Source organism: Cervus elaphus, chromosome 9 (assembly GCF_910594005.1).
Source record: "Cervus elaphus chromosome 9, mCerEla1.1, whole genome shotgun sequence".
Taxonomy (NCBI): Eukaryota; Metazoa; Chordata; class Mammalia; order Artiodactyla; family Cervidae; genus Cervus; species Cervus elaphus.
The window spans coordinates 12258680-12277327 of NC_057823.1; the positions used below are offsets into that span (position 1 = coordinate 12258680).

The following is an 18648-nucleotide window of genomic DNA, read 5'->3' on the forward strand; positions in this document are numbered from 1 at the left end:
TGACTGCCTTCACCCAGTTTGCCCAACTAACCCCAATCCCCTTCCTCTCTGATAACCATCAATCTGTTCTCTGCGTCTATAAGTTTTGGTTCATTTCTTTATTTATTTTGTTTTATAGATTTCATGTGCAAGTGAAATCATACTTGTATTTATCTTTGTCTGGCTTATTTAGTATGGCATAATACCTGGAAGGTCCATCCACATTGTCACAAATGGCCAGAGTTTTATTTTTTATGGCTGAGTAGTATACCATTGCAGAGAAGGCAATGGCACCCCACTCCAGTACTTTTGCCTGGAAAATCCCATGGACAGAGGAGCCTGGTAGGCTGCAGTCCATGGGGTCACAAAGAGTTGGGCACGACTGAGTGACTTCACTTTCACTTTTTACTTTCATGCATTGGAGAAGGAAATGGCAACCCACTCCCGTGTTCTTGCCTGGAGAATCCCAGGGACTAAGGAGTCTGGTGGGCTGCCGTCTATGGCGTCGCACAGAGTCGGACATGACTGAAGCGACTTAGCAGCAGCAGCAGCAGCAGTACGCCATTGTGTGTGTGTGTGTGTATATATATATATATATATATATATCACATCATTATCCATTAATCCATCAATGGACACGAAGGTAGCTTTCACGTCTTGGTCAATGTAAATAATGCTGCAATGAACATAAGGTTGCATATATCTTTTCAAATTACTGCTCTCATTTTATTCAGAGAAATACCCAGAAGTTGAATAGCTAGATAATATAGTAGTTCTATTTGTAATTTTTGAGGAATCTCCATACTGCTCTCCATAACGGCTGTACACATTCACATTTCTACCAACAGTGCACTAGGGTTTCCTCTTCTCCACGTACTCACCAACATTTGTTATTTCTCCTTTTTCATTTTTTAAGAAGCTTTAAAAAACTAGCTTTATTAAGGTATAATTAATATTTATAATCACAAGATATTTGAAGTGTACATCATGATTTGATTTATGTATACTTTGTGAAAGGATTTCTCCTTTAACTTACACACCCATTACTTTACACACTTATCTTGCTTTTTGTGCATGTGTATGTGTGAGAAAATTTAAGTTATACTCTCTTCAGTTCAGTTCAGTTGCTCAGTTGTGTCTGACTCTATGCTACCCCATGGACTGCAGCACGCCAGGCCTCCCTGTCCATCACCAACTCCCGCAGTTTACTCAAACTCATGTCTGTTAAGTCAGTGATGCCATCCAACCATCTCATCCTCTGTCATCCCCTTCTCCTCCTGCCTTCAATCTTTCCCAACATCAGGGTCTTTTCAAATGAGTCAGCTCTTTGCATCAGGTGGACAAAGTATTGGAGCTTCAGCTTCAACATCAGTCCTTCCAATGAAGGAATGATTTCCTTTATGATGGACTGGTTGGATCTCCTTGCAGTCCAAGGGACTCTCAGTTTAAAAGCATCAATACTTTGCTGCTCAGCTTTCTTTATAGTCCAACTCTCACAACCATACATGACTACTGGAAAAACCATAGGTTTGACTAGACAGACCTTACTTGGCAAAGTAATGTCTCAGTTTTTTAATATGCTGTCTAGGTTGGTTATAACTTTCCTTCCAAGGAGTAAGCATCTTTTAATTTCATGGCTGCAGTCACCATCTGCAGTGATTTTGGAGACCCCCAAAATAAAGTCTGCCACTGTTTCCACTCTTTCCCCATCTATTTGCCATGAAGTGATGGCAAATACTCTACTGTCTTAGCAAAGTTCAATTGTACAATGCAGTGTTCTCAACAATAGTCACCATGATTTATTTGGTTGGCCAAAAAGTTCATTTGGGTTTTCTGTAAAATGTTATGGGATGTGTGTGTGTGTGTGCATGTGTGTGTGTATATATATAAATTTAGATTAATATTTGACTATCCAGATGAATGGAAAAAGAAGATATGGTACATATATGCAATGGAATATAGCTGAGCTATAAAAAGGAAAGCATTGAGTCAGTTGTAGTGGGGTGGATGAACATAAAGCCAGTTACACAGAGTGAAGCAAGTCAGAAAAAGAAAAACAAATGTCATTTATTAATGCATATACATGGAATCTAGAAAAAATAGTACTGATGAACCTATTTAGAGAGAAGAAATGGGGATGTAGATGTAGAGAAGAGACTTGTGGACACTGTGGGGGAAGGAGAGGATAGACCCAGCTGGAAAAGCAGCACTGACATATAAACACTATCATGTGTAAAATTGGTAACCAGCGGGAAGCTTCTGTATAACACAGGCAACCCAGCCTGGCACCCTGTGATGACCTAGACGGGTGGAAGGGGGGAGTGGGAGGGAGACTCAAGAGGAAGGGTATATATAAATACATGTATAGACATATATGCATATAAATATATGTGCACATATATATATATATTTATATATATAAAATTATGATTTATTCATGTTGATGTATGGCAGAGACCACCACAACATTGTAAAGTAATTAACCTTCAATAAGAAAAAATGTCAGGTGGTATACTTGTAACTTTGGGCTTCGCTAGTGGCTCAGATGGTAAAGAATCTGCCTGCAGTGTGGGAGACTCAGATTCAACCTCAGAGTCAGGAAGATCCCCTGGAGGAGGGAAAGGCAACCCACTACAATATTCTTGCTGGGAGAATCCCATAGACAGAGGCCCCTGGCGGCTATATTCCATGGGGTCACAAAGCATTGGGCATGACTACATAGAAAAGTTGTTGGGGTGGAGGAAATAGGGAAAGGGTAGTAGAATCTTTCAGTTACAGGGTGAATAACGTCTCAGGCGCTCATCTTTCTTATAACAGCCATTCTAAAGAATGTGACATGATTTCTTTGTGTTTTGATTTGCATTTTCCTGGTAATTAATGAAGCTCAAACATCTGTTTATGTGTCTGTTTGCCACTTGTATGCCTTTTTGGAAAAATTTCTAGGTCATTTTAAGAATATTAACGATTTCAATCCATGAGCTTAAGGTATATTTCCATTTATTTGTGACTTCTTCAATTTCTTTCATCCATGTCTTCTAGATTTCAGTGTATAGGTCTTTTCCCTCTTTCATAAATTGTGCCAAGTTATTTTATTTTTTATGCAGTTTTAAATGGGATTGTTTTCTACATTTCTTTTTCTAATAATTCATTATTAGAGTCTAGAAACACAAGAAGTATCTGTATGTTGATTTTGTATCTCATAGTTTCATGAAATTTATTTATTAGTTCAAAAAGTTCTTTGTTAGAATTAAAAAATATATATATAGTATCATTTTATCTGTAAATAGTGACAGTTTCACTTCTTCCTTTCTAATCTGGACTCTGTGATTGCATTTTATTGTCTAATTACTGTGGCTAGGATTTCCAATACTATGTTGAATGAAAGTGGCCCGAGTGGGCATTCTTTTCTTTTTTCTGATCTTAGAAGAAAGGTTTTCATCTTCTCACCATTGAGTATAATGTTATCTGTGAACCTGTATATATAGCCTATATTATGTGGTGGTATGTTTCCTCTGTACCCACTCTGTTGAGGGTTTTTATCATAAACAAACATTGAATTTTGTCAAATGATTATTCTGCATCTGTTGAAATGATTGGACTTTCCAGATGGTGCTAGTAGTAAAGAACCCACCTGCCAACGCAGAAGATGGAAGGGACAAAGGTTCAGCCCCTGGGTTGGGAAGATCCCCGGAAGAGGAAATGACAACCCACTGCAGTGTTCTTGCCTGGAAAGCCCCATGGACAAAGGAACTTGGCAGGCTACAGTCCATGGGGTCACAGAGAGATGGACACAGCTGAAGTGACTTAGTACAGCACCCTGAAATTATCATATGATATTTATCCTTCCTTTAGTTAATCTGGTGTATCATTTGACTGATTTGAGGATGCTTAACCATTCTTGCATCCTTGAAGTGAATCCCACTTGATCGTGATGTATGGTCTATTAGATATATTTTTTAATTTATTTGCTAATATTTTTTGAGGATTTTTGCATGTGTGTTCATCAAGGATATTGATCTATAATTCTTTATTTTTTTATTGCCCTTGTCTGGTTTTGGATCAAGGTAATGCTGGCCTTGTAAAGTGAGTTTGGAAGCATTTTTCCTCTTTGATTTTTTGAAAGTTTTTGGAAGATAGGTACTAAATCTTTAATGTTTATTAGAATTTATTAGTGAAGCCCCTGGTCCTGGACTTTTGTTTGTTGTGAGATTTTTGGTTACTGATTCAATATCCTTACTAGTAACTGGTGTATTCAGATTTTCTGTTTCTTCATGATTCCCTCTTGGGAAAATGTTTGTTTTGTAGGAATGTTTCTATTTCTTCTAAGTTGTCCAATTTGTTGGTATAAATATTCATAGTAGTCTCTTGTGGTCCTTTGCATTTCTGTGATATTAATTGTAATTTTTCCTCTTTCATTTCTGATTTATTTGAGCCCTTTCTATTTTTTTCTATGCTGCAGTCTTGAACTGTCACCCAAATATTTTATATTAGCCAACAAGACTCATTTTAAGCTTCTGACATCCAAGAGAATGAATTTGTTTATTTAAGGAACTAGTGTGGGAGTATTTTGTAATTGAACTAGAAATCTAATATAGACATTTATGCAATAAAATTTGTTTGCAAGAGTAAAATTTAATCCTCTCCATTCATTAGCTTACCTTGAGTAAGGGCATGTTATGTCAAAAACCCATATTGAGTAAATAAAAGCCCATATTAAGTGAAAAAATACTAAATCAATTTGAAGATATTCTGCCTCATTAACTGATACAATAAATTTTTTATTTTATAAATGTAAATGTCAACTGTCTGCCTGTGATTCTTTTGTGACATTGAGGTAGGAAAAGTAATTCACATCAAATTGAGGTCACTCATTTGCACTTTAAATTTTTGTGTCTGTATTTTTGTATTTTTATTTTATATTAATTCAAATGTTCATTATTTTCACTTCCACTCTCTCCCAGTTTCTCTCAAGTTTCCTTCCCACATAAAAGATGTCTGTGTGCATGCACACATGTATACTACAGTGTTTATTTGACAGAAAAAAAATGTATACACACAGAAACAAACTTTAGCCCTTAGCTGTTTTCTTTGGATTAAAAAAGAAATTTCCACACATTTCATTTGTTTCTCAGGGCATCCATATGAAGTTTTGTTTAGTATTTCACACCACCTTCATAAAGAAGGAAACAGGCTCAGGGAGCTTAAATTTTTTCACAATTACATAATAAAGCAGGTAAAGCTATGTGCACTGTCAAATTAAACACAAAGAGAAATAGGCATTATGTTCTCAGTTTTGGATAGCTTGTTTATGTCATTACGTCACACACCTTTTATCTGTTTACTTATTTAGGCTGCACAGCTTCCTCATATGGTGTACAGGCTTTTCTCTAGTTGTGGCATGTGGGCTCTCTACTTGAGGTGCATGGACCTAGTTGCCCTGTGGCATGTGGGATCTTAGTTCCCGGACCAAGGATCAAACCTGCGTCCCTTGCACTGGGAGGCAGATTTTTAATCACTGGACCATCAGGGAAGACCCCCAAACTGTGCACTTTAAATATACAGTTTATTTGTGTAGTTATATTCCAATAACTTAATTAAATGGAAAAGAATCTGATGGTGCATGGCTAAGAGTTGAATCTAGAGCCTAGGCAGGTGATTCTCACTTAACATGGGTGAGAGTTGTCTTCTAACTGGGAAGGAAGTCAAACGTCATTTATGGATATAGAAATGCTGAAATTAAATATAAGTAATTCACATGATAAACTCATTTTTTTCCCTGTAAATAGAAGATCAGCATAGATACAGAAATAACCATAAACCAATTCAAGACAGAAGAACATGGCAACCTTACTCAACATCACTTAGAAACATAATAGAGAGATTTACAGACTACACACTCATGGGGAGCACAACAGAAATTGGTACAATTCCCCAGTATATAATTTCATTTGATAATAAAATGTAGAGGCATTGAATTTTTAAAAAAAATGGAAATTTTGGGAAATAAATAGAAGGATCAAGTTCTACTTCAGCAACCTGATCAAAGAATTGGGTTCTGAGGTTTTGAGCCCTAAAATCACACACATTTCTTCAGCCCCAGGAAAACTGATCCTTATATAGCTGCCATCCCAATGATCCTTTTCAGAGCCCTCTTTATGTCTTTATTCCTCAGACTGTAGATGAAGGGGTTCAGCATGGGTGTGACCACAGTGTACATCACCGAGGCAACAGCACTTGATTGTGAGCTGTGAGTAGCAGCAGAGCTGAGATACACTCCCAGGACTGTACAATAGAATAAGGAGACAGCTGAGAGGTGAGAGGCACAGGTGGAAAATGCTTTATACTTCCCCTGAGCTGATGAAATTCCTAGTATAGAGAAAACTATCTTAGAATATGAGTAAAGAATTCCAGCGAGGGTAATGCCACCATACACCCCAGTTGCAAAATACATCAGCATGTCATTAAGAAAAGTGTCAGAACAAGCAAGTTGAACCACTTGATTAACTTCACAGAAAAAGTGGGGGATTTCCAAGTCTGTACAGAAGGGTAGCCACAACACCATTATGCTTTGTATCAAGGAGTTCAGAGCACTCATGATCCAGGAGAGCAGAACCAGCAGTCCACAGACCTGGGGTTTCATGATGACTGTGTAGTGGAGTGGGTGGCAGATGGCCACGAAGCGGTCATAGGCCATCACGGTCAAGAGGAACACGTCCAATGTTGCAAAAAGTATGAAAAAATGCATCTGGATGATGCAGCCTTCATAGGTTATTACTTTGTTCTGTGTCCTTATATTCTTCAACATCTTTGGGATGGTGGTGGAGATAAAGCAGATGTCTACGAAGGACAGGTTGGAGAGGAAGAAGTACATGGGGGTGTGGAGGTGGGAGTCTGAGCTGACAGCCAGGATGATGAGCAGGTTTCCAAACATAGTGATCAGGTACATGGAGAGGAAAAGTCCAAATATGAGGGGCTGCAGTTCTGGTTCATTTGATAATCCCAAGAGAATAAATTCTGAAATTGGTGTCTCATTCCCGGGTTCCATGTGATGCAAATGACTACCTGGAAACAAAAAACAGCATGACTAATTTTTCAAAAATTGGCATTGCAAACATAGGTGAACTCTTAACATTTATATTTTGCATTCAAAAAATATTCATGACTTTATACAGAAATTTCCCCTTCAAGCCAATCTCCTGTGCCGTCTCCGAATAAGAAAGCTTATCTTATAGTCAGCCTTTTCCCCCAGTGGTCAGGTGTTCTACACTTGTAATGAGGGATTTTGTTATGCATTTGAGGGAATACAAATTTAAGACCTACCAAGTTCTGGAGAAAGAGGAGAGGGTGCTGAGAGACAATAGGTCCTGTAGTTCAATGGTGGAGAAAACATATAAGGAAAAAATTTAAAAACTCAAACAAATGATCATATGTTGACAAGTGTTGTGAAGGAAAATAGATCAGACATAAAGAAGAGAGTTGATGAGGGTATTATTTTTTTTTACTGGGTGTTCGGGTAGCCTGGAAAACATTTGATCAGAGACCTCAAGAAAGAGAAAGAAGGAGACATGAGTCTCTCTGGGTAGAAGTGTGTGCTGGTCAGAGGGAACAGCCGTGTTTCACAACAACCAACTCCCTGACTTCCTTCTCTCCCAGTGACTCCCCACTGTGAAACGAGCCCCAAATTCCACAGCTTCAAATCCTAGCCTTGACTCTCTGTGAATGAACCACCACTTCACCCTCGTGCTGCCCTCATGCACGTCAAGCTCATGAATATTAAACATGAATCGCAGCTTCACTTGATGCAGGCTCATCACAGGCTCAAGACTCAGAGCTTATATGTACCTCCTTAGAGAATCAACCACTCTGTTTAGAAGTTTCACCCCTCCCTATCTCTAAGACACCATCTTCTTTTCCAGATTGCCTAGATCATTTCTTTCATGAGTCCTCCCCTTTTTTAAACATTCGTACAGAAAACGAGGAATTTCATTTATAGTCATTTAGATATAGGGTTATCATTGTGAAGTTTTAATTAATTCAGCATCTTTTATTCTCTGCAAGACTGTAAGTGCTTGAGGCGTATGCCAATATCACACATACTCTTCAACCTCTTAGATTTAGTTTAGTTGTGAGCAGTACCTGAATAAATACATACTGCATGAAGGAATGAAAAAAACATGTTCTCATAGAAACGCTAATGACAAGAGAACAAAAAGGACCAGGGAAACACTAATATGGCTTTCAAAGCCATGCTGGAGGAACATTTCCCATATTCTGAGATTCACACCTCTTAGAGGTTCAGACTATGTAGTTTGTAAGAATAAAATAAGGTAGAAAAAATAAAATGCAAAATTAAAATGTCAGAGTGCATCCCATATAGTAAGATTTTCCTGATTCTCTTTGTTCAGATGCCTGTGTTTGTGTATGCCCATACCCATGCACACATGTGTGTTGGATCCCATGTAAAAGGCATGTCTTAGCTGGGACAGAGTCAAAAAAGCTTCTTATCCACTGCAATAAATGCAAGAAGACATTTATAAGAGACCAGTCCCTGCCGAGGGAGAAGCAGTGTAAATAGAGGCCAAGGCAAGAGCCAGGTTGCAGAAGGACCAGACAGCAGTGTGGGGGCTGAAGAGACCTCAGACTCAAGGGACCACACACTGATTTTATATTCTTCCAGTGCCTCACTACAGTGTTGACATGAGGCCCTTGGTCAATTCTTTATTGCATACTTACTCCCGTGTGTTTGTCCACATTTACTTTCATATGGTCCAGTAGTGAAAGAGACTTTCCCTTCTATCACTTTTCTTTCTTTTAAAAGCAGATTTTATTTATTTAACTTTAGTTGTGCTGGGTCTACATTGCTGTGCAGACTTTTCTCTAGATGCAACGAGCAGGGGCTACTCTCTAGTTGTGGTGTGGCTTTCTCACTGCTGTGACTTCTCGTTGCAGAGTCCAGGCTCTAGGGTGTGTGGGCTTGAGGAGTTGCACCTCCGGGGCTCTAGATCACAGGCTCAATAGCTGTGGTGCACAGGCTTAGTTGCTCCACAGCATGTGGGATCTTCCTGGATCAGGGATTGGACCACGTCTCCTACATTGGCAGGCGGATTCTTCACCACTGAGCCAGTAGGTAAGCCCCGTATCATTTTTCTTAAGTGGCATTTTTCTTTGTTATTCCCGGGCTTTGATTTTTGTTGTTGTTCTTGTTGCAAACCCTTTGGTCACACTCTACTTCTGTTTCTGAGACTTGTCCCACCTGTGATAAACTCATAATATACTCTACAAAGTCCTATGAACGCCACAGAACCTATCCCTTCCTTCACGTGATTTGTACCTGATGACACTTTGCAATATATGCGTTTATTTTATTCTGAAATATTTCTCCATTGAAATGTTAGATCCAAATCATCAGAGACCTCACCTGCTTTATACACTCTGGTGCCTTCATAGAGGTGTGAATAGAATTAGAGGAAATAATAGAGCAAAAAAAGAAAAAAACAGTAACACTCAAATGCCAGTATACAAAACAATGTGCATAGATATTATGTAATAGAGAAGCAAATGATTAATCAACCCCCAAATATAGTCAGCCTCCCAGGTAACGAACCTAATGCAAAATTAAGCCTTTTAGCATAATGTGACTCTGTATACTAAATTTAATTTTTTCAAGTGAATACTCAATGTGAGAAAATATTCTATGAAATGTGTGTCTTAAGAACTGTAAGCTTCCAGGTAGTAGCTATTCCATTGATCGGGATCTTCCTTATGAATATAGAACATGCTCAAATATACCTCACCTCAAAAATCAAAAATAAATACATAAAATGTCTTCACTTCACTGCAAACCACTCTTGACCAAATAGTGTATTTTCCTACTCTCTTAACCTGCAAATCTCCTTGGAAATGTTCACATTTTACTGACACCACTATACCTGCCATTTCTTCTTGAGTCTCCCCTAACTAGGTTTTCATCCCCATCACACAATTATTAATAATTCTTGAATTGCTGAATGCAATAGACACTTCTCTTTTTTACATGTTAAATAAATTTATTATAAATTATTAAGACAACCTTGGCTCTGGACCAGAAGTTTGGGCTTTCAGGTGACCTCAAGTAAATGTTCTTGGGTTTCATCCTCTCTGACTTTCTTCTGCTGGGCTTTCAGACTCACCCAGATAGGAAGTCTGAGAGGAAGGTCTCTGTGTGGAAGTCCAAATTCCTCCTGAAGGGTTGATGGTGGAAACTGAAGCTCTGAATCCAGACGAGAAAGAAGGAAAGAATGAAGCATGGGTCTCTGAACCAGGCTTAAGAATCCAAATGCAACACCATGCCCTGTTCAGCTCAAGGTGGAGCTGCTCAGACCCTGCAGCAGCGGAGATATTTATAGCTCTGTGTATTTGCTGTATCTGCTCATTATACGTGTTCAGCACGTTTTCCACTATTACTTCAATCCTCAAACACATCATTTCCTCAGGGGAACTAGTCTGGACAGAATGGAATTTTTTCAGCTGACTGGTCATTCCCAGGAGACCAGGTTAGAAGTCAAGTGTATCTGATTCTTATTACTACTCCATGAATCCTCTTGTATCCCAGAGATCTAACACTGACACTTTTTGCAACCCTGAGTCAAAGTGTCCTCCAAATCTAAGTCTGAGGAACCTGTCTGGACTAGTCTCTTGGGTTTCAAAATCACTATCTTGTGATGGGAATGCAGCTCCTGATATCTCCGGAAAATTATTATTTCCTCTTAAATAAGGAATAGAGCTGTGTTCCTTTGCTATGAAACCATAGGTAAAATAATCCCTGACTTCAAAATGCTTTTGACACATCAATTAGGTGTTTTCTGTTTTAACACAAGTGAAAAGCTTGTGTTCAGTCCTTCAATCATAAAAAACTTGTTAATGATAAGAGATCCACATGGATCTTTTAATGTACCATGGACTGAGCTTAGCATCTTATATCTGTTGTCTCATTTGTTACTTTGCAATAGAACATCTTATGAGGATGTACAATTATGAGTCTTATTCTAAATTTGCAAAATTGTGGTTCAGAAGGGTGAGGTGATTAAATTCATTATCAGGGAAATGCAAATCAAAATCACAATGAGGTACCATCTCACGCCGGTCAGAATGACTGTTATCCAAAAGTCTACAAACAATAAATGCTGGAGAGGGTGTGGAGAAAAGGGAACCCTCTTACACTGTTGGTGGGAATGCAAACTAGTACAGCCACTATGGAGAACAGTGTGGAGATTCCTTTAAAAAATGGAAATAGAACTGCCATATGACCCAGCAATCCCACTGCTGGGCATACACACCGAGGAAATCAGAATCGAAAGAGACATGTGTACCCCAATGTTCACTGCAGCACTGTTTATAATAGCCAGGACATGGAAGCAGCCTAGATGTCTATCAGCAGATGAATGGATAAGAAAGCTGTGGTACATATACACAATAGGATATTACTCAGATATTAAAAAGAATACATTTGAATCAGTTCTAATGAGGTGGATGAAACTGGAGCCTATTATACAGAGTAAAGTAAGTCAGAAAGAAAAACACCAATACAGTATACTAATGCATATATATGGAATTTAGAAAGATGATAACAATAACCTTAAATGCGAGACTGCAAAAGAGACACAGATGTATAGAACAGTCTATTGGACTCTGTGGGAGAAGGTGAGGGTGGGATGATCTGAGAGAATAACATTGAAACATACATATTATCATATGTGAAACAGATCACCAGTCCAGGTTCGATGCATGAGACAGGGTGCTCGGAGCTGGTGCACTGGGATGACCCTGAGGGATGGGGTGGGAGGGAGGTGGGAGGGAGGGTCAGGATGGGGAACACATGTACACTCATGGCTGATTCATGTCAGTGTATGGCAAGAGTCACTACAGTATTGTAAAGTAATTAGCCTCCAATTAAAATAAGTTAAATAAAAAAAACCACAAAGCTATGAAGTGAGTAAGGTGTGTGTGGTGATTAGAACATGAGATGTTTCTAGTTCTCTTGCTCTATCTACATCAGTGGTTCTCAGTCTTTATTCTGTATGAGATAGAAGAAAAGGCCTGATAAAGTGAGTTACTTAAATTACATAGTGAAGGTGCCAAGTAGAGCTTATTCAATATGAGTAATACAACTTCTAACTATTCTTTTAGTAAAATAAAAGAAAAAAGTTGAAATGATATATGTCACTTGAAAAGATACTATTCTCAAGAAATTCACATAGGCTCAAGAAATAAAAGGGAATTTGCAAATATTTCTGATATAAGTTTGGAAGAAAATGTGTGAAAGCAGGAAAATGAAATAAATGGGAAAGCTTAATAAACTGCATTATTTACATATAAACAGAAGTTGAAGTCAAAAAATGTAAAATTAAGGAAGCAATAGAAAAGACAAATTATATATTCACAGTCTTATGGAAGAATGGCAATTTCTGGATCCACTTATTTGCCCCAGAAGAGTTTGTCCTTTTATTGCTCAGTGAATCTTTTCAGAGCCTCCTTTATATCTTTATTCCGTAGACTGTAGATGAAGGGGTTCAGCATCGGGGTGACCACAGTGTACATCACTGAGGCTATTGCACTTGAGTGTGAGTTGTGGGCATCAGCAGGGTTAAGGTACACTCCTAGGATTGTACAGTAAAATAAGCAGACAACCAAGAGGTGAGATGCACAGGTGGAAAATGCTCTGTACTTCCCCTGAGCTGATGCGATTCCTCGTATGGAGGAAACGATCTTAGAGTAGGAGTAAAATATTCCAACGAAAGGACCGCCACTCAGCAGCCCAGCTGCAACATACACCATCACGTCATTAAGAAAGGTGTCAGAACAGGCACTTCGGACCACCTGATTGAGTTCACAGAAAAAGTTGGGGATCTCCAGGACTCTACAGAAGGACAGCCGCAACATCATTAAGATTTGTATCAAGGAATTCAGGGCACTCATCATCCATGACACCAGAACCAGCAGTCCACAGAGCCTGGGGCTCATGATGACTGTGTAGTGCAGGGGGTGACAGATGGCCACAAACCGGTCATAGGCCATCACAGTCAGGAGGAAGTCATCCAACCCTGCAAAGAGTAGTAAAAAGTAAATCTGGTTGATGCAGCCTTCATAGGTGATAACTTGGCTCTGTGTCTGGATGTTCCATAGCATCTTTGGGATGGTGGTAGAGATGAAACAGATGTCTACAAAAGACAGGTTGGAGAGGAAGAAGTACATGGGGGTGTGGAGGTGGGAGTCTGAGCTGACAGCCAGGAAGATGAGCAGATTTCCAAATACAGTGATCAGGTACATGGTAAGGAAAAGTCCAAATATGAGGGGCTGCAGTTCCGGTTCATTTGAAATTCCAAGAAGAAGAAATTCTGAAATATGTGTATCATTCCCTGTTTCCATGTGGTAGAGGGAATAACCTGGAATTAAATCCCCCCAAAAGATATGACCACTTTTCACAAAAATGAGCATTCCTGGCATAGTCAAATGATACAATTTATATTTTGCAGTCATGAAATCAATACCTATAATTTTGGTGTGAAATCTGTCCCCTTCAGGGCATTCCCTGTTCCATCTCTGATTACAAATTCCTGTTCTTTTGCAGCCATTTCCCCAAGAGGTCAGGTATTGCATACTTTTAATGAGATTTCTGTCAATCCTTTGGGGCTCATAAATTGCATACTTACCATCTTCAAGGCAAGAGGTAGAGTGTGCTGAGAGACAAAACTTCCTCTAATTGGATGACGGAGAATAATGTTAGCAAATATAAAATCATATAACATGTTAAATGCTGACAGGTAAAATGAAGAAAAAAGGGGCATAAGGGAGAGAGGCTGGGGTATCATTCTTTGCTGAGTGTTCAGGTAGGCAGGCAAAGTAGGTAACATTTGAACAGAGATCTCAAGGAAGAGAGGCCTGCCTGGTAGAAGGAATGGCCGGTGCAAAGGCCCTGAGAATGAAACTTGTTTCAGGTATTCAGGCTCCAAAGAAGCCAGTTTCCCAAGGGGAAGATATAAGAGGGAGGGTGGTGAGAAAGGGGGCCAGAGGATGCTAAGCAATGAAGTGACCTTCCTGCTGCTACTCAACCTTAAGGTACAGGGAGTGCCCAATTCACAAGTTGTTCTTTGCACCTTATTCATTTTATTTCCAAGGAATCCTGAGCACAGAAATCAATCCACTTTTTGTCTTCATATTTGGTTGACATTCTGTCATCTGTATTTTCAGGGGAACATTTTGGTGTACACCAGTTCATGTACTCTTCCTTTGAGGACTCTCACGGCCTACAGCACACACACACACGTGCACACATGCACACAAGTGCACACACACATACACACGTGCACACACATGCACGCACACACGTGCACACACACGTGCACACACACACAGAGCACTGTGGTGGGGGCTATTCGTCTCTCCATAACTTTTATTTAATCCCATGTCTTTTTTTCCCTGCTAGACTGTGAGAACCTTGACACATGCAGCAATGTTACACACATTCACCACCTTTTCCCTACCTTACTCTGAGCAGATTTAGTGGGGAACTGTAACTAATTTGATATATACTGCATGGACTTGAAAGAACATGGCCTCACAAAAATTGCTGCTAATAAAAGACAATAAGAGACAGAAAAGATGCAGGGAAATACTAAAATAGGTATGGAGAAGAAGCAAGAGGAATGCTTTCATGTTCTCAGATTCAGTCCCATTGGGGGTCTGAACTATGGTTTGCAAAAATTAAATAGAATATAATACATGAAACACACAAAAAGTATCAGAGTGTTATCATGACTAGTAAGGATACACACGAAAGCATTTCTGACCCTCTTTGCTCAGTCATATGCATGGTTAGGTACCTGTCTGTGTGTGTATATGTGTGTTTGTCTGTGTTTGTCTATACAGATGTGCTACTGCGCATGTACAGTTGTGGAGTCACGTCTCAGTCTTTGCAATCAACCCAGGATCGTGTTGTAAAAGGCATATCTTACTCTGGGACTTAGTCAAAATGGCTGGAATCCACTGCAGTAAAGGCAAGACAACTTTTAAAAGGGCGGTTCCTGCTAATGAGGGAAAATAAATATGAATAAAGGGCCCAACAGAGGAGCCAGGTTTCAGATTGAAGAGGCAGCTGTGTGGGAGCTGAAGTCCCTTGGGTTCAAGGGAGCACAGACCACTGGACCTTTATTGCTCCACTTGCTTCATCATGTTATCAGTGTCAGGTCCCTGATCTAATTTTTAATTCTGTACCTACTCCTGTTTATTTACCACACTGGTTTTAATATGGTCCAATAGTGAATGAGGTTGGCCTTTCTCTTATTTTTCTCTGTGGAATTCTTCTTTGTTACTCTTGGGCTGTAAATTTTTATCTCTCTCTCTCTCTTTTTTTTCTTTCGGACATATCCAGTAGGCATCCTTTTTGATACTAGTCCAGGTTCTGTTCCTCATACCTTGTGCAAAGTTCTCCCCAGCTCATACTCTGTAATATACTGCATTTGCCGCAACTATCTGTCTCCATTCTTCAGATGAATTATCCCTGAGGATGTTATGTTATTCATGCATTTATTTTATTGTGTTTTGTTTTCTCTATTATAATATCCAAATGAGCAAGAATCTCCTCTGTTGGGTTTACATTTTTGTTTTCATAAATGTGTGCACATATATGGAAAAAATTGAAAATGAAGTGGAAACAAAACTAGGTTAAATATGGCAGTATCAGAACAAAATTAAGTGAAATATAATTAAAGTCTGGCAGGCAGATTCTTTACCATTGTGCCACCTGAAAAGCCACTAATAAAGTACTTATAAATAAATTAGTCAACCAACAAACAAACATGTCCAAGTCTTGGCTCTGAACTAGTCTCCTGAGATCTCTTGTGACCTCAGGTAAAATTTTTATCTTCCATTCTCTCTGAATCTTACCTGAAGTATCTGTGAGTCCCTAGACCCACCTAGTTAGGTTCTTTGAAAGGAAGTCTTGTGTGGAAGTATGAATTCCTTAAGGATGGTTTATGATGGAGGCTGAAGCTGTGCTCTCAGACAAGACAGCATGAGGAACTAAAGTCTCTTTACAGATGCAGGACTCTGAAAGCAATGAGCATGTCTCCTCTACTCCGGGGTGGCAGAAGTGGAAGGACTGCAGCATGGGAGATATTTATGGATGCCTAGATTTGGTCATTAGGGACAATTCCCTCTTGTTACTCCATCCTTAAGCACATGATTTCACCCAGTGCACTGGTCTAGAGAGAAGTTTCTCATAAGGATTTTCTGTTCCCAAGAGACCAAGTTAAGTCAGGTGAATCCTGTTTATGCTAATCCTTCTCCATGAGCTCTTCTGCCTTCTAGAGTTCCAACCTTCTAGCACTTTACCCCAAGTTTTCCCTTCAACACTGACTTTGGGGTCTTCTGGAGATAAGCCCTATTGTCACATATTTTGGTGACTTGTCTTTCTAGTGCGGGCTCCAAGGGTTGACACATAAAATGTAAGGCACAAACCTATAGTCTTTTAGGAAAAAAATGAAGTGTCCGACTCTTCATGACCCCATGGACTGTAGTCTGCCAGGCTCCTCTGTCCATGGGATTTCCCAGGCAAGAGTACTGGAGTGGGTTGCCATTTCTTTCTCCAGGGGATCTTCCCAGCCCAGGGATCAAACCTGGGTCTCCCGCATTGCAGGCAGATTCTTTATCATCTGAACCACCAGGAAAAGATTCCTGTAAATGTGAAATCTTGTGCATTTGTGGATTACGATGCTGGGGGTGGGGTTTTTGATGAGACCACTTCTCTGCCTCTCTTGCCATTTTGATGTGGTCCTATTATCCTTTGTTGTGGAGCAGATATTCAGCTGGGGCTTCCCTGATAGCTCAGCTGGTAAAGATTCTGCCTGCAACGCAGGAGACATCAGTTTGATTCTGGGCTCAGGAAGATCCCCTAGAAAAGGGATAGGCTACCCAGTCCAGTATTCATGGGCTTCCCTGGTGGCTCAGACGGTAAAGAATCTGCCTGCAATGCAGGAGACCTCGGTTCGATCCCTGTGTTGAGATCTCCTGGAGGAGGGCATGCAACCCACTCTAGTATTCTTGCCTGGAGAATCCACGTGGACAGAGATGCCGGGCAGGCTACAGTCTATGGGATCACAAAGAGTTGGGCAGAACTGAGTGACTAAGCACAGCACAGCAGCACAGATACTCAGCTGGTTTTCAGAGGAAATTGATCCACATGTAGCTGTAGACTTGGCGTGTCCATGGGTTGTGGTGAGTTTAGGACCTTTCTATGTTGCCATCTTGACCTGCCACCCCAACATTTGATATTGGCTCAACAAGACTCATTTTAAGCTTTTGACACCCAAACTATAAAAGCATATATTTGTTTATTTTAAGCAACTTACTTGGCAGTATTTTACAACAGCAATGTGAATCTAATACAGACATTTATTCAATAAAATTTGTTTACAAGAATTGATTTTAAACTTCTCAATTTATTCATTAGCTGGACTTGGGTAAAGGCATTTTATGTGGAAAAGTGTACATAGAAAAAACAATTAAATCAATTTGAAGATTTTCCACCTCATTAGCTGATACAGTGAACTCCTCATTACATAATTGTAAATGTTGGCTGACCAGGATGTCTTGTGATATTATGGTAGAAAAGGAATCCATTATGCAAGTTGAGGTTACCTATTGTGCTTTAAAATTTTGTGTCTATATTTCTACATTCTTCTGCTTCATGATAATTCAAATGTTTAGTCTTTTTTGGGGTCTGTACAGTGTACAGGCTCTTTCTTGTGGTGTGCAAGCTTCTCTAGTTGCTGTGTATGAACTCGAGAGCAAGCAGTCTCTGTAGTTGTTGCTTGTAGATTTCTCTAATTGCAGCATGTGGGCTCTAGTTGTGGTGCATGGGTTTAGTTGCCCCATGGTATGTGGGATCTTACTTCCCTGGCTAGGGATTGAACCCATGTCCCCTGCATTGGAAGGCAGATTCTTAACCATCTGATCACCAGTGAGCTCCCAAAATGTTCATTGTTTTCATTTCTATTTATCTCAGGTTTCCTTTTAACATAGAGGAATTCATAATTGTGTCCACATGTGTATGTGTGTGTGTATGATTGTGTTTATTTGAAAGAAAAATGTATACAAGCACACAGATAATCAGATACAACATTTAGCCTTCGGTGTTTCTTTGGACTGAAAAATGAACTTCTACACGTTTCATTTATTTCTCAGAGCATCCACGTGAAGTTTTGTTTAGTATCCCCACAACACCTTCAGAAATATGCAAACTGAGACTCAAGGAACTGAAATTTCTCATAATTATGTAACAAAGCATTTAAAAATATGCAAACTATCAAATCATACAGAAGTGGAAACATTCAATATGCTCTTTAATTTTTGTATAACTCCTTTATCAAATTGTACACTCTAACTATGCAGTTGTTTGTGTGCAATTATACCCCAATTATTTAGTTTAATTTAAAAAATTCAATGGTGTATGGCTAAGGGTAGGATGTAAGCATAGGTAGCTGGTTCTCATTTAGCAAAGGTAGGAGATATGTCATCTAACAGGGAAGAAAGCCAAGTATTATTTATGGATTTAGGGACAGTGGAACTAAATTTAAGTAATTAGCATGGTAAACTCATTCTTTTCTGTAAATATATGACTAATCTTAACAGAAC

At 39.4% G+C, this 18648-nt stretch overlaps 2 protein-coding genes across 2 annotated transcripts; both read right to left on the reverse strand.

The window, feature by feature from the left end:
* Window positions 1-6091: 6091 nt before the first annotated feature.
* LOC122699340 (olfactory receptor 7A17-like) lies at window positions 6092-7024 on the reverse strand. The gene has a single exon (XM_043911173.1). It carries the CDS (start codon window positions 7022-7024, stop codon window positions 6092-6094), a length of 933 nt encoding a protein of 310 aa, XP_043767108.1.
* Window positions 7025-12459: 5435 nt separating this feature from the next.
* LOC122699866 (olfactory receptor 7A17-like) lies at window positions 12460-13383 on the reverse strand. Its single transcript, XM_043912292.1, has one exon. The coding sequence runs from the start codon at window positions 13381-13383 to the stop codon at window positions 12460-12462; it is 924 nt and encodes a 307-aa protein (XP_043768227.1).
* Between the last annotated feature and the right edge of the window lie 5265 nt (window positions 13384-18648).